The 13,852-nt window shown below is 43.0% G+C and overlaps 1 protein-coding gene across 1 annotated transcript; it reads right to left on the reverse strand.

Moving 5' to 3' along the window:
* Positions 1 to 2,991: 2,991 nt before the first annotated feature.
* LOC134573710 (indolethylamine N-methyltransferase-like) lies at positions 2,992 to 13,843 on the reverse strand. Its single transcript, XM_063433489.1, has 5 exons — positions 13,696 to 13,843; positions 13,213 to 13,295; positions 13,012 to 13,136; positions 3,551 to 3,586; positions 2,992 to 3,407 (listed from the first exon to the last, which is right to left on the reverse strand). The coding sequence occupies exons 1-5, from the start codon at positions 13,841 to 13,843 to the stop codon at positions 3,347 to 3,349; spliced, it is 453 nt and encodes a 150-aa protein (XP_063289559.1). The 3' UTR covers positions 2,992 to 3,346.
* Between the last annotated feature and the right edge of the window lie 9 nt (positions 13,844 to 13,852).

The raw sequence follows: 13,852 nt of genomic DNA on the forward strand, positions 1-13,852 counted from the left end.
GACAAAAAATTCCTTCTTGACCCCAGAATGGCAGTCAGATTTATCCTTGAATCAAGCAGTTATTACCCTACATTGAAAGATTATATCCTTGAATATTCTGTCTTTGCAAGTATGCATCTAGTAGCTGTTTGAAAATCTGTATGGACTCTGATAAAACCACTTCTTCAGGCAGAGAATTCCACATCCTGATTGTTCTTACAGTAAAAAAAACTTTCCTTTGCCTTAGACGAAATCTTCTTTCTTCCAGTCTAAACGCATGGCCTCGTGTCCTATGTAAAGTCCGGTTTGTGAATAGATTTCCACACAATGGTTTGTATTGGCCCCGAATATATTTGTATAATGTTATCATATCCCCTCTCAGGCGACGTTTTTCTAAACTAAATAGGTTTAAATTTGTTAACCTTTCTTCATAGCTGATATGTTCCATTCCTTTTATTAATTTTGTAGCCCGCCTCTGCACTTTTTCTAGTGCCATGATATCCTTCTTTAGAACAGGTGCCCAAAATTGCACAGCATATTCAATATGTGGTCTTACCAGTGATTTATAGAGAGGCAAAATGATATTCTCGTCCCGAGAATGAATGCCTTTTTTCATGCATGACAATACCTTACTGGCCTTGGCCACTGCTGATTGACATTGCACATTGTTGCATAGTTTGTTATCTATAACAATTCCCAAGTCCTTTTCGTGTGTTGTTATCCCTAATTCACTTCCATTAAGGGTATACGTTGCTTGTGTATTCTTTACGCCGAAGTGCATAACTTTGCATTTTTCAACATTAAATTTCATCTGCCATTTGAGTGCCCAGTCCTCCAGTCTATCTAAATCCTTCTGCAGCAAAGTAATATCTTGCTCACATTGTATTATTTTACAAAGTTTTGTGTCATCTGCAAACACTGAAACATGACTTTCAATGCTGTCTTCAAGATCATTTATAAAAATGTTAAATAGAAGGGGTCCCAGAACAGACCCCTGGGGGACCCCTGAGGGATATGTTCTATTTGTCTTCTATTTATAGATATTTCAGTTTTTTGGGTATTTGTAAAGATTTAGAGTAGTCTTGATATATATACATTGCAAAGTGCATAAGGGTAAATTATTATAATTCCTTAACATGCATTCTCACTGGCGTTTCTGGGTGTCTTATACATAATGCCATTATTATTGTCTTAAATATTATTATTTCCCAGCAATATATTTCTAGTTAACATGTAGCGTTCTAGGTTTTTCTAGAAGGTATTTTTCCTAGGTGATTTTAGAGTTTATTCACTAAATAGGGAATTGAGAAAAATTAGCCAGTTTGGAAAAAAAAAATTCAACTTTCTCCTCGGCTGCTTTAGCCTTGTGTTTGCAATCTCATATTCAATTCACCGCAGTTCAATGTTTAGTGAATATGCCCCAGCTTAAACACTTTTATTTTTGATGATGATGATGATGATAACTATATTATATATCAATTCTATATATCCTCTTGCCCTTTGTGACAGTAGTTTATTTTAATAATTTACAGCATCACAAACTAATGCTGGGATCACAACTTAATTATCCATTGTTATAAGGTTGCTATTCTATAAAGGGCTCTGGATATAGGTACTATATATGTAACACATTGTTAAAAAAAAATGTAAATTGATGGATTTTTAGCTAAAGATTGCTAAATTTAAAGAGTGTAACATTGTTTGTGAAGATCAGTAAACACTGTTAAATAACTGAGTCAAATAATCAAAAAGTGGAAAGCGCTTAGATACAAAAGAAATATATAAAAATGTGCATAAACACATACAAAATCAATAAACCAAGTATATAAAATCTAGCAGCACTCATCACAAAGTGATACACAACTCAAACAAAATACAAAAAAATAAACAATGGTGCGCTCAGAATTATACTGTAACAGATAGTCTTCTTAAAATGATATCTGTGAATTTGCATTTTTTTTTTTAAAAAGATTAATCATTCTAACGCTGTTGAACATTTACAGTCCAGAAAAGGGTAAAAAAAAAAAAAAAAAAAACTTTTGAAGAAGTTGATATAATGGAAGAGAAAATGTGGGATTGATAATACATGCCAAAACTCGGCTTTTACACCGAAAAACAAAAACAAAAACAAAATAAATAGCGGAACAGCATTTTTTTTTTGTCATTTATTTTAAAGGTCTTTTTCATTATAGTAGAATTTAGAATCAACTTGATTAATTAACTTAAAAGATACAAAATACTTAAAGGACCACTATAGGCACCCAGACCACTTCAGCTCAATGAAGTGGTCTGGGTGCCAGGTCCCTCTAGTGTTAACCCTGCCTGCTGTAAACATAGCAGTTTCAGAGAAACCCAGACCACTTCATTGACTTAATCCAGCCTCTAGTGGTTGTCTTACTGACAGCCGCTAGAGGCCGCTTCTGCGATTCTCACTGTGAAAATCACAGTGAGAAGACGCTGACGTCCATAGGAAAGCATTGAATAATGCTTTCCTATGGGCGGTTTGAATCGGCAATGACGTTGGCAGGAGGAGGAGAATTCCCCAGCACCAAGGGAGCCCAGCGCTGGAGAAAGGTAAGTGGCTGAAAGGGTTTTAACGCCTTCAGCACAGCAGTAGGGGGGCCATGAGGGTGGGGGGGGGGGGGGGACCTAATGCCACTATAGTGCCAGGAAAATGAGTTTGTTTTCCTGGCACTATAGTGGTCCTTTAACCCCTTAAGGACCAAACTTCTGGAATAAAAGGGAATCATGACATGTCACACATGTCATGTGTCCTTAAGGGGTTAAATTAAATAAGTGTTTAATTTGCTTTGATATGGTTTAAAATCAGAATGGTATACCCAAGATTTGGATTTTCAAAGTCAGTTCTAAAAGTATATATAATTTAACTTACAAAAAAACAAAACAAATATAACACACAAACTCAGAAAAATGTTTATCTTTTAATTTTTCTTTCAGAAGACTTTTTTAACAACTGTAAATTTAATAATTAATTTAGTTAAATCTCTCTTTCCTTACGAGCTACAATGTACCCAATCTTGCCATAATCCACTAAGTGAGTGTTTAATTTGCTTTCATATATTTCACAAATCACAGTGGTATACCCATTTTCTTGGAGAACTTCCTTCACAACATCTTCATTGTAGTTTAACATGGAAAACCTGTGATCACCAATTGTATAATAGGTCCCATTGAAAAGAGCAAACAGAATGAGGTGACCTCCCACCTTGACAAGGGACGAGAATTTTCTAAAGCTGTTGTGATAACTCTCATGATCTTTGCAGTTGGCTTCAAAGTACCAGGCACTGATTGCACAGTCAGATTGAGGCAGTACGACGGAACCCAGTGGATTGTCATTAGTGGGATCCTATTTTAAACAACGTTTCACAATTCTTCTGACTTTCTCTTCCTCAGCGTCCAGGAGTTCACTGAAATTCAATAGTTATAATATCATAAAAAACTGTAAAAGTGTTCCGTAAAGGAATTCATCCAGTTGTTGTTTAATACTTTTTATAAATTTGGTTATTTTTGATTTTTTTTAATTAAAACAAGCTCATGCTTACAAATTTACTTTGGGAAACTGCACGTGTGCTGCTCCTCTTGGGAACTGTAAGAGGTGAGTACAAGTTAAAATATTTTGTTTGTCTTTTGCAAGACTACATTCATGCAAGTCTCATTTTCTATCACTAGTTTTTCAGCTTATGAAATAAAAGAAAGGACTGTGCTACCCCTGCTATGCCCAGCAACATGGGATAATGAACAAGTGACCAGACAATACAACATATAACATTATTTGAACAATTGATTGATAATGCATCGTAAAAAAAACTCTGAAGTGATACTAAAAATATAAAAACATAAATAAAAACTGTAGAATTAAAAATTGAAAATAATCCAAATAGGTAAAAATTAGTTTTTCGGCTTTTTGGGAATTCAAAGTGAATCCAATGTGAATTTTAAATTTAAGTCCAAATTATCCAAACTGGAAAAATCCATTACAACAGCTATTTTTCAGTACTACCTTTTACCTTAAAAATGGAAATTCCCTTTGAATTTATTTTTGAAATGATGACAATTCACACCTTAGTGAATAACCTTGAAAGCATCAAAGAAACCCCTCAAACACATAGTGCACTTAGGCTTACTGATGTGCTTATGTGTGAAGGACATGACCTCTTTTTTCTTATTCTACAAAAGTTCTGATTAGTGATGTACCGAACTGTCCGCCGGCGAACAGTTCCCAGCGAACTTAGCGTGTTCGCGTTCGCCGCGGCGGGCGGACACATGCGCAGTTCGATCCGCCCCCTATTCGTCATCATTGGGCAAACTTTGACCCTGTGCCTCTCGGTCAGCAGACACATTCCAGCCAATCAGCAGCACTCCCTCCCTTCCACACCCTCCAACCTCCCTCCCAGCATCCATTTTCGATTCATTCTGAAGCTGCATGCTTAGTGAGAGGAGGGAAAGTTTAGCTGCTGCTGATTAGATAGGGACATTGATAGCTAGGCTAGGGTATTCAGTGTCCACTACAATCCTGAAGGACTCATCTGATCTCTGCTGTAAGGACAGCACCCCAAAAAGCCCTTTTTAGGGCTATAACATCAGGCTGCTTTTTTTTTTCCTGTGTAATGTAATTGCAGGTGCCTGCCTGCCAGCTTCTGTGTCAGGCTCACAGTGAATACTGTGCCCTCTTGCCCAGTGCCACCACTCATATCTGTTTTTACAATAGCTTAAGCTTTAGATTTAAAAGAAATAATTTTTTTTCACTGTAATAGAAGAGCAGTTAGTTGTCTGCAAGCGTCTGGGTGTCAGGCCTACTTCAGCGTGTGCTCTGTAGACCTGTTCCAGCGTGCTTTGACAGTTGCCAATCATATTTGGTGTCTCTTTAGCGTGCTTTTACAAAGAAAAAAGGTTTCTAGTGTAAGCTAATAGCAGCCAGTCAGTGTCCTTCAAGCAGCTCTGTCAGTCCTTCCTTCAGCGTGTGCTCTCCAGAACTGTTCCAGTGCACATTGCCAATCATATCTGGTGTCTCTATAGCGTGCTTTTAAAACCAAATTTTTTTTTTCACTGTTATAGATTGAATAGCAGTTACTTGTCTTCAAGCGGGTGTCTCAGGCCTACAGTGTGTGCTCTGCAGAACTGTTCCAGTGCACATTGCCAATCATATCTGGTGTCTCTATAGCGTGCTTTTAAAACCAAAATTTGTTTTTCACTGTTATAGATTGAATAGCAGTTACTTGTCTTCAAGCGGGTGTGTCAGGCCTACAGTGTGTGCTCTGCTGAACTGTTCAAGTGCACATTGCCAATCATATCTGGTGTCTCTATAGCGTGCTTTTACAAAGAAAAGAGGTTTCTAGTGTAAGCTAATAGCAGCCAGTCAGTGTCCTTCAAGCGGCTCTGTCAGTCCTTCCTTCAGCGTGTGCTCTCCAGAACTGTTCCAGTGCACATTGCCAATCATATCTGGTGTCTCTATAGCGTGCTTTTAAAACCAAAATTTGTTTTTCACTGTTATAGATTGAATAGCAGTTACTTGTCTTCAAGCGGGTGTCTCAGGCCTACAGTGTGTGCTCTGCAGAACTGTTCCAGTGCACATTGCCAATCATATCTGGTGTCTCTATAGCGTGCTTTTAAAACCAAAATTAGTTTTTCACTGTTATAGATTGAATAGCAGTTACTTGTCTTCAAGCGGGTGTGTCAGGCCTACAGCGTGTGCTCTCCAGAACTGTTCCAGTGCACATTGCCAATCATATCTGGTGTCTCTATAGCGTGCTTTTAACCCCTTAAGGACCAAACTTCAGGAATAAAAGGGAATCATGACATGTCATACATGTCATGTGTCCTTAAGGGGTTAAAACCAAAATTAGTTTTTCACTGTTATAGATTGAATAGCAGTTACTTGTCTTCAAGCGAGTGTCTCAGGCCTACAGTGTGTGCTCTGCAGAACTGTTCCAGTGCACATTGCCAATCATATCTGGTGTCTCTATAGCGTGCTTTTAAAACCAAAATTTGTTTTTCACTGTTATAGATTGAATAGCAGTTACTTGTCTTCAAACGGGTGTGTCAGGCCTACAGTGTGTGCTCTCCAGAACTGTTCCAGTGCACATTGCCAATCATATCTGGTGTCTCTATAGCGTGCTTTTAAAATCAAAATTTTTTTTTCACTGTTATAGATTGACTAGCAGTTACTTGTCTTCAAGCGGGTGTGTCAGGCCTACAGTGTGTGCTCTGCAGAACTGTTACAGTTCACATTGCCAATCATATCTGGTCTCACAGTAGCTTGCACGCATAGTACCACTAATCCCCCAAAAAATGACAGGCAGAGGCAGGCCACCCCGCAGGGGCCATCGTGGTCGTGGTGCTGTGATTCCCTTTTGCCCTAGAATAATGCCCAGTTTTCAGAAGCCACGTACCCTGAACTTGAAAAGTTCTGAGGACATAGTTGACTGGCTAACACAGGACACCAAATCTTGTACAGCCTCCGCTCGGAACCTTGACACACCATCCTCCTCCAGCTTAGCTTCAGGCACCTCTCAAGATACCACTCACCCGCCTGCCGCCACCACCAAAACTAGCACCACAGCCGCTTTACTTGGGATGTCAGAGGAGTTATTCACACACCCGTTTGAAGAAATGAGTGATGCGCAACCATTATTGCTAGAGGATGTAGATAACAGGGATATGTCTCAGGCAGGCAGCATTAAACACATGGAGGTACGGTGTGATGATGATGATGTTGTACCCGCTGCTGCTTCCTTTTCTGAGTTGTCAGATACAAGCAAAGCGGTTGATGATGACGATGCGTCCATGGATGTCACGTGGGTGCCCGCTCGGCAAGAAGAACAGGGCGAAAGTTCAGATGGGGAGACAGAGAGGAGGAGGAGACGAGTTGGAAGCAGGGGGGGGTCGTCGCAAGGAGCTAGTGGCACAGTCAGGCAGCATGCATTGGCACCCGGGGTCAGCCCGACAGCACGCCAATCAACGCATGCTGTGTCCACCACCAGAATGCCGTCATTGCAGAGCTCAGCAGTGTGGCATTTTTTTTGTGTGTCTGCCTCGGACAACAGCGATGCCATTTGCAACCTGTGCCAAAGGAAACTGAGTCGTGGGAGGTCCAACACCCACCTAGGTACAACTGCTCTGCGTAGGCACATGATCTCACATCACAAACGCCTATGGGATCAACACATGAGTACAAGCAGCACGCCTACTCTAAGCCGCCATCCTCCTCCTGGTCTAGCATCTTCAGCCACGTCAACCACTGCTGTCCTTCTTGCCCCCTCTCAACCATCCGCCACTCCGTCTCCCGCCTTGAGCAGTTCCCGCTCATCTGCCCACAGTCATGTGTCTGTCAAGGACATGTTTGAGCGTAAGAAGCCAATGTCACCAAGTCACCCCCTTGCCCAGCGTCTGACAGCTGGCTTGTCCGAACTATTAGCCCGCCAGCTTTTACCATACAATCTGGTTGAGTCTGAGGCGTTCAAAAAATTTGTAGCTATTGGGACACCGCAGTGGAAGGTACCCGGACGGAATCCCCAACTTGTACTCGATTGTGCAAAAGGAAGTCATGGCATGTCTGGCACACAGTGTTGGGGCAAGGGTCCATCTGACCACTGATACCTGGTCTGCAAAGCATGGTCAGGGCAGGTATATCACCTACACTGCGCATTGGGTAAACCTGCTGACGGCTGACAAGCAAGGAATGCGTGGCATTGCAGAGGAGTTGGTGACACCGCCACAAATTGCAGGCAGTCCTGCTGCCACCTCCTCTACTCCTCCTACTCCATCCTCTTCCATAACCTCCTCGGCTGAGTCCTCTTGTGCTGCTGCGTCTTGCTCCACATCAACGGCACCCTCCCAGCTCCCCAGGTACTATTCCACATCCCGGATACGGCAGTGTCACGCCATCTTGGGTTTGACTTGCTTGAAAGCAGAGAGTCACACCGGACAAGCACTCCTGTCCGCCCTGAACGCACAGGTGGAAAAGTGGCTGACTCCGCAGCAACTGGATATTGGCAAAGTGGTGTGTGACAACGGAAAGAATTTGATAGCGGCATTGAAGTTGGGCAAGTTGACACATGTGCCGTGCATGGCACATGTGTGTAATCTGATCGTACAACGCTTTGTGCATAAGTACACAGGCTTACAGGACATCCTGAAGCAGGCCAGGAAGGTGTGTGGCCATTTCAGGCGTTCCTACACGGCCATGGCTCACTTTGCCGATATCCAGCGGCGAAACAATATGCCAGTGAGGCGCTTGATTTGCGACAGCCCTACACGTTGGAATTCCACACTCCTAATGTTCGACCGCCTGCTCCAACAAGAAAAAGCTGTTAATGAATATTTGTATGACCGGGGTGCTAGGACAGCCTCTGGGGAGCTGGGAATTTTTTTGCCACGTTACTGGACGCTCATGCGCAATGCCTGTAGGTTCATGCATCCTTTTGAGGAGGTGACAAACCTAGTCAGTCGCAACGAAGGCACCATCAGCGACATCATACCATTTGTTTTCTTCCTGGAGCGTGCCCTGCCAAGAGTGCTGGATCAGGCTGTAGATGAGCGTGAAGAGGAAGAGGAAGAGTTGTGGTCACCATCACCACCAGAAACAGCCTTATCAGCATCGCTTGCTGGACCTGTGGCAACGCTGGAAGAGGATTGTGAGGAAGAGGAGTCAGAGGAGGAATGTAGGTTTGAGGAGGAGGAGGAGGAGGAGCAAGACCAAACACAACAGGCATCCCAGGGTGCTCGTTGTCACCTATCTGGTACCCGTGGTGTTGTACGTGGCTGGGGGGAAGAACATACCTTCAATGACATCAGTGAGGAGGAGGAACGGGAAATGAGTAGCTCGGCATCCAACCTTGTGCAAATGGGGTCTTTCATGCTGTCCTGCCTGTTGAGGGACCCTCGTATAAAAAGACTGAAGGAGAACGACCTGTACTGGGTGTCCACGCTACTAGACCCCCGGTATAAGCAGAAAGTGGCGGAAATGTTACCGAATTACAACAAGTCGGAAAGGATGCAGCATTTGCAAAATAAATTAAAAAGTATGCTTTACACAGCGTATAAGGGTGATGTCACAGCACAACAGGAATCTAACAGGGGGAGAGGTGGAAGTCATCCTCCTCCTCCTCCCACGACCACGCCGGCAAGGACAGGACGCTTTAAAGACGTGTTGTTGATGGAGGACATGCGGACCTTTTTAAGTCCTATGCATCGCCACAGCCCTTCGGGATCCACCCTCAGAGAGCGACTCGACCGACAGGTAGCAGACTACCTCGCCTTAACTGCAGATATCGACACTCTGAGGAGCGATGAACCCCTTGACTACTGGGTGTGCAGGCTTGACCTGTGGCCTGAGCTATCCCAATTTGCGATAGAACTTCTGGCCTGCCCCGCTTCAAGTGTCCTGTCAGAAAGGACCTTCAGTGCAGCAGGAGGTATTGTCACTGAGAAGAGAAGTCGCCTAGGTCAAAAAAGTCTAGATTACCTCACCTTTATTAAGATGAATGAGGGATGGTTCCCGAAGGGACTGACACTGGGCGATACATTCGATTAAAAAAGGCCTGATGAGATGAGCTGCCTTGGGCTAAAAATGGTCCACACGCTGCTGTATTTTAGCTCTGAATGACGTTTGACTTGCGTGACTTATCCGCCACCAACTAGGGTTCAAGCCGCCATGTTTTAGGGCACTTTCTGCCTGTGAAACAAACATCAATTTTTCTGGCCGCTGCTACAGCAGCGGCTGCAACAATACCAAATTTTTCAGGCATGTGTACATGCCTAATTTTTAGGCCCATTGGTGCAGCACTGTGGCTTCAAAAACCAAACCAAAAAAAAATCCTCCAAGATGGCACCAATATACCAGTGGTCTAAGCATCTTCCCACCTTGGCCTAAAAAGGGGAGGTGATTCAACAATTAAAAATCTCTGCCATTTACACGTCCACTGATAGGAGACGCGGAAGGTATTAAACTGATATGAACAATACTAAACTTTCCACTCCTATCTGGTGGCACATTAGCTTGCCCGCGCAGTGCCACAAATTTCAAGTAAGAGGACCGACCAAGCATCTTCTTCCATCTCCCTGTTACATAAATCAATGCCATATCCATAGAACTTGTAGATAATATCCAGGATAGTTTTACAGGTCCAAATAATGTCGCCTGTTGAAAGAGGTGACCTTGCTCGGGTCCCAGGTGTGCGGTTCCTAAAATGGCTGCCATATACACGTCCACTGATAGGAGACGCGGAAGGTATTAAACTGATATGAACATTTACTAAACTCACCACTCCGAGTGCTGTTATTTATTTAATTTTTTTGTGGTGAGGCTTTACAGGACAGAGTGCTTCTCCACGGGACATGTTAACTCACGGGCAGCTGGCTCATCAAGGAACCAGAGCAGCTTGAACGAGGTGACCTTGCTCGGGTCCCAGGTGTGCGGTTCCTAAAATTGCTGCCATATACACGTCCACTGATAGGAGACGCGGAAGGTATTAAACTGATATGAACAATACTCCACTCCTATCTGTAGGTCCGTCCCATTGTGATTTATGCCCCCCACCCACCGCGCAGGGATGGGGGCCGGGATGAGGAAAGTAGGCCCCCCCATTGTGATTTATGGCCCCCACCCACCGCGCAGGGGTGGGGGCCGAGGGGGGGAGGACAGTAGGTCCCCCCATTGTGATTTATGGCCCTCACCCACCGCGCAGTGGTTGGGGAGGACAGTAGCTCCCCCCAGTGTGTATCATGGGCTTTGAGGACAGGTGTCAATCCATACCTGCCAAGTGACCCTATGTAGGGGGGACAGTCTCTATTCTGCTCTGTGTCAGTGTGTATCATGGTCTCTGTGGACGGGGAACAGTCTCTATTCTGCTCTGTGTCAGTGTGTATCATGGTCTCTGAGGACAGGTGTCAATCCATATCTGCCAAGTGACCCTATGTAGGGGGAACAGTCTCTATTCTGCTCTGTGTCAGTGTGTATCAGGGGTTTTGAGGACAGGTGTCAATCCATATCTGCCAAGTGACCCTATGTAGGGGGAACAGTCTCTATTCCGCTCTGTGTCAGTGTGTATCAGGGATTTGACTATCTTTATTCAGATTCAAAAATTACAATTCCAGGAAAAATTTAACAAACATTTACAAGAACATGTTATGCACATCATAGAAACAATGTGAACCTCTTTAAAGCCACAAACGTAAGACAAAAAGTACGTACACACAATGTGTAAGGGTTTAAAGAATATTCTGAATCCTTACATGTTTACTTTATCGTTTGTTTGATTTTTGTGAACCATATATAAACTACAAGCAGCGTGAAAACTCAAGTGGCCATGCTGATCAAATTAAATAGTATGCTTTACACAGCGTATAAGGGTGATGTCACAGCACAACGGGAATCTAACAGGGGAAGAGGTGAAAGTCATCCTCCCCCTCCCACGACCCCGCCATATCTGCCAAGTGACCCTATGTAGGGGTAACAGTCTCTATTCTGCTCTGTGTCAGTGTGTATCATGGTCTCTGAGGACGGGGAATAGTCTCTATTCTGCTCTGTGTCAGTGTGTATCAGGGGCTTTGAGGACAGGTGTCAATGTTAGGTGATTTCTGCCCTTTATGGATTAAAAGCAGACTCTGCATCAACTGTGTAATTTTCCATGGGAGTTTTGCCATGGATCCCCCTCCGGCATGCCACAGTCCAGGTGTTAGTCCCCTTGAAACAATTTTTCCATCACTTTTGTGGCCAGAAAGAGTCCCTGTTGGTTTTAAAATTCGCCTGCCCATTGAAGTCAATGGCGATTCGCGCGGTTCGCCGGTTCGCGAACATTTGCGGAAAATTTCGGGTTCGCGACAACACTAGTTTTGATTTCAATATAAACAAACCTGCCAGAGCAAGTCCTCTTACTTTACGGTGGTTTAGCTCGGTGGTGCAAAACTCCAGAGAAACCATTTTCCCAGCCCGCCTGTCTTGCTAAGATGTGCTACAACTCATTGAGAAGTCGGTGATTGAACAGTCATAGAACGGCTGAGGATGAAGGTGGGAGAAGGGGAAGGTCTTGCAATAGCTGCAGATACTAAATCTGCTACTATTGCCACCACAAATGTTATATACCCTCAAACAAAACATGCAAAACTAATTATATGCATGTTTCCCTTGGGGTATATCCACTAAAAATGTTTTGCTTTTTATTTTTATTTTTAATGGAGTATTCATTAAGGACTAGCAATGTATCAGAGGGGTTGTAGTCCTGCAATAAGATGGAGATCTGTCATCTAACATAAAATAATAATATTTTTTATTTAGATGATGGATAGGCAACCTACGGCACTCCAGATGTTGTGGACTACATCTCCCATGATGCTTTGCCAGCATTAAGGCTGTAGGAGCTTTATGTAGGATGTAGCCCACAACATCTGGAGTGCGAAGGTTGCCTGGGCAATGCTATAAAAACAGCTGTTATTTTTTATGTTAAATATATTTAAATTGTTCTTGTATTCATGGGTAAAGCCCTGTTTGAGAGAATTGCCACCAACTAATTTTCTTTTTTGTTAGGTTTGTGAACAGGTAACATTTTACTTAAAGGACAACTATAGCATTACAAATCCAAACCTATCCCTTTCCTAAGTTGTAGTAATGCCTCCAACCCCCCTGCATTGCACTCACCTTTTTCCCTCTGCACTGCTCACCTCTCCACCTACCATGGCATCATGGCTTCCTTTGTGGTGGTCCAATTTAATGCTCCTCACAGAAGAGCATTGGGGACCTAATCTACATAAACTGCGAGCACTGCACATACAATCAAGCTTCCCCGTAGGAAAGTACTGAATTCAATGTTTTTCGATGGGTTTCTGTGTAATGTGAAGGCCACTTGAGTTGGATATAACTCTGCAAAGCAGCCATCCCAGTTTCTACAAAGCTGCAATGTTTGACATTGTATGGTTAAAAGGACAGGGCACCCATTGAGCATCAATTGGTTTTGGTGACCATAATGTCCCTTTAAACTACACAAAAGTAAAATTAATCTAACCCAGCAGACTTACCTGATACCCTTAAGACCACATGAAATGTGAGCCGCATGAGACCAGTCTATAGCTCCTTGCTCCTTATTTAACCATTTTTCAGTTTCCCTTAGCGAACTGTCTGATGAGTCTAATATGAAGATCTCCTTAACCCCTTAAGGACACATGACTTGTGTGACATGTCATGATTCCCTTTTATTCCAGAAGTTTGGTCCTTAAGGGGTTAAAGAAATCAGCTGCGACCATTAAATGACTGAAGGCTGGAGCCACAGTGAGATCTATCAGAGTTTCTCCTTTCACAGTACCTGAAGGAACACAATGGGAAAAAGTAACTTCTCACATGATACACATCAAATGCATATTTCAGTTCACTGTGTTTAATATTCCGTACAGGATCTAGCATCCTTGCAGTATCTCCTTAAACCACAGTTTTATATACACACACGTGCAGGAATACAGAAACTAAGAGAGCCCTCTAGTGGCATTATTAGGTAAGAACTGATGACCAGAAGGTATCAGAGCAGGCTGAGGTCTTTAGATATGGATATCTCCCTTCCATCTCTCCTACAGGTACAACCATGCAAGCTAAAATGCCACAATGAGAAGTCTTTATGGAAATTCAAAGACCCCACAAGTGACAGTGCTCTTTAATACAGGTGAAACTGACAAATATATAATAAAAAAAGGAATTAATCATGAACATACCTGAGGACAATAACTGAAATATTTTTTGCAGTGGGATATTCAGCAGTTCCTCTTTGGAGTCTGTCTCATCATGACCAACGTACGTTTGTATAAGCAAGTGGTGATCAAACTCTTCATCGTGATAATGTTTATGGTCTATTCCTTCCATCTCGAGTTT

The sequence above is a fragment of the Pelobates fuscus genome, chromosome 9 (genome assembly GCF_036172605.1).
Source record: "Pelobates fuscus isolate aPelFus1 chromosome 9, aPelFus1.pri, whole genome shotgun sequence".
Classification (NCBI taxonomy): Eukaryota; Metazoa; Chordata; class Amphibia; order Anura; family Pelobatidae; genus Pelobates; species Pelobates fuscus.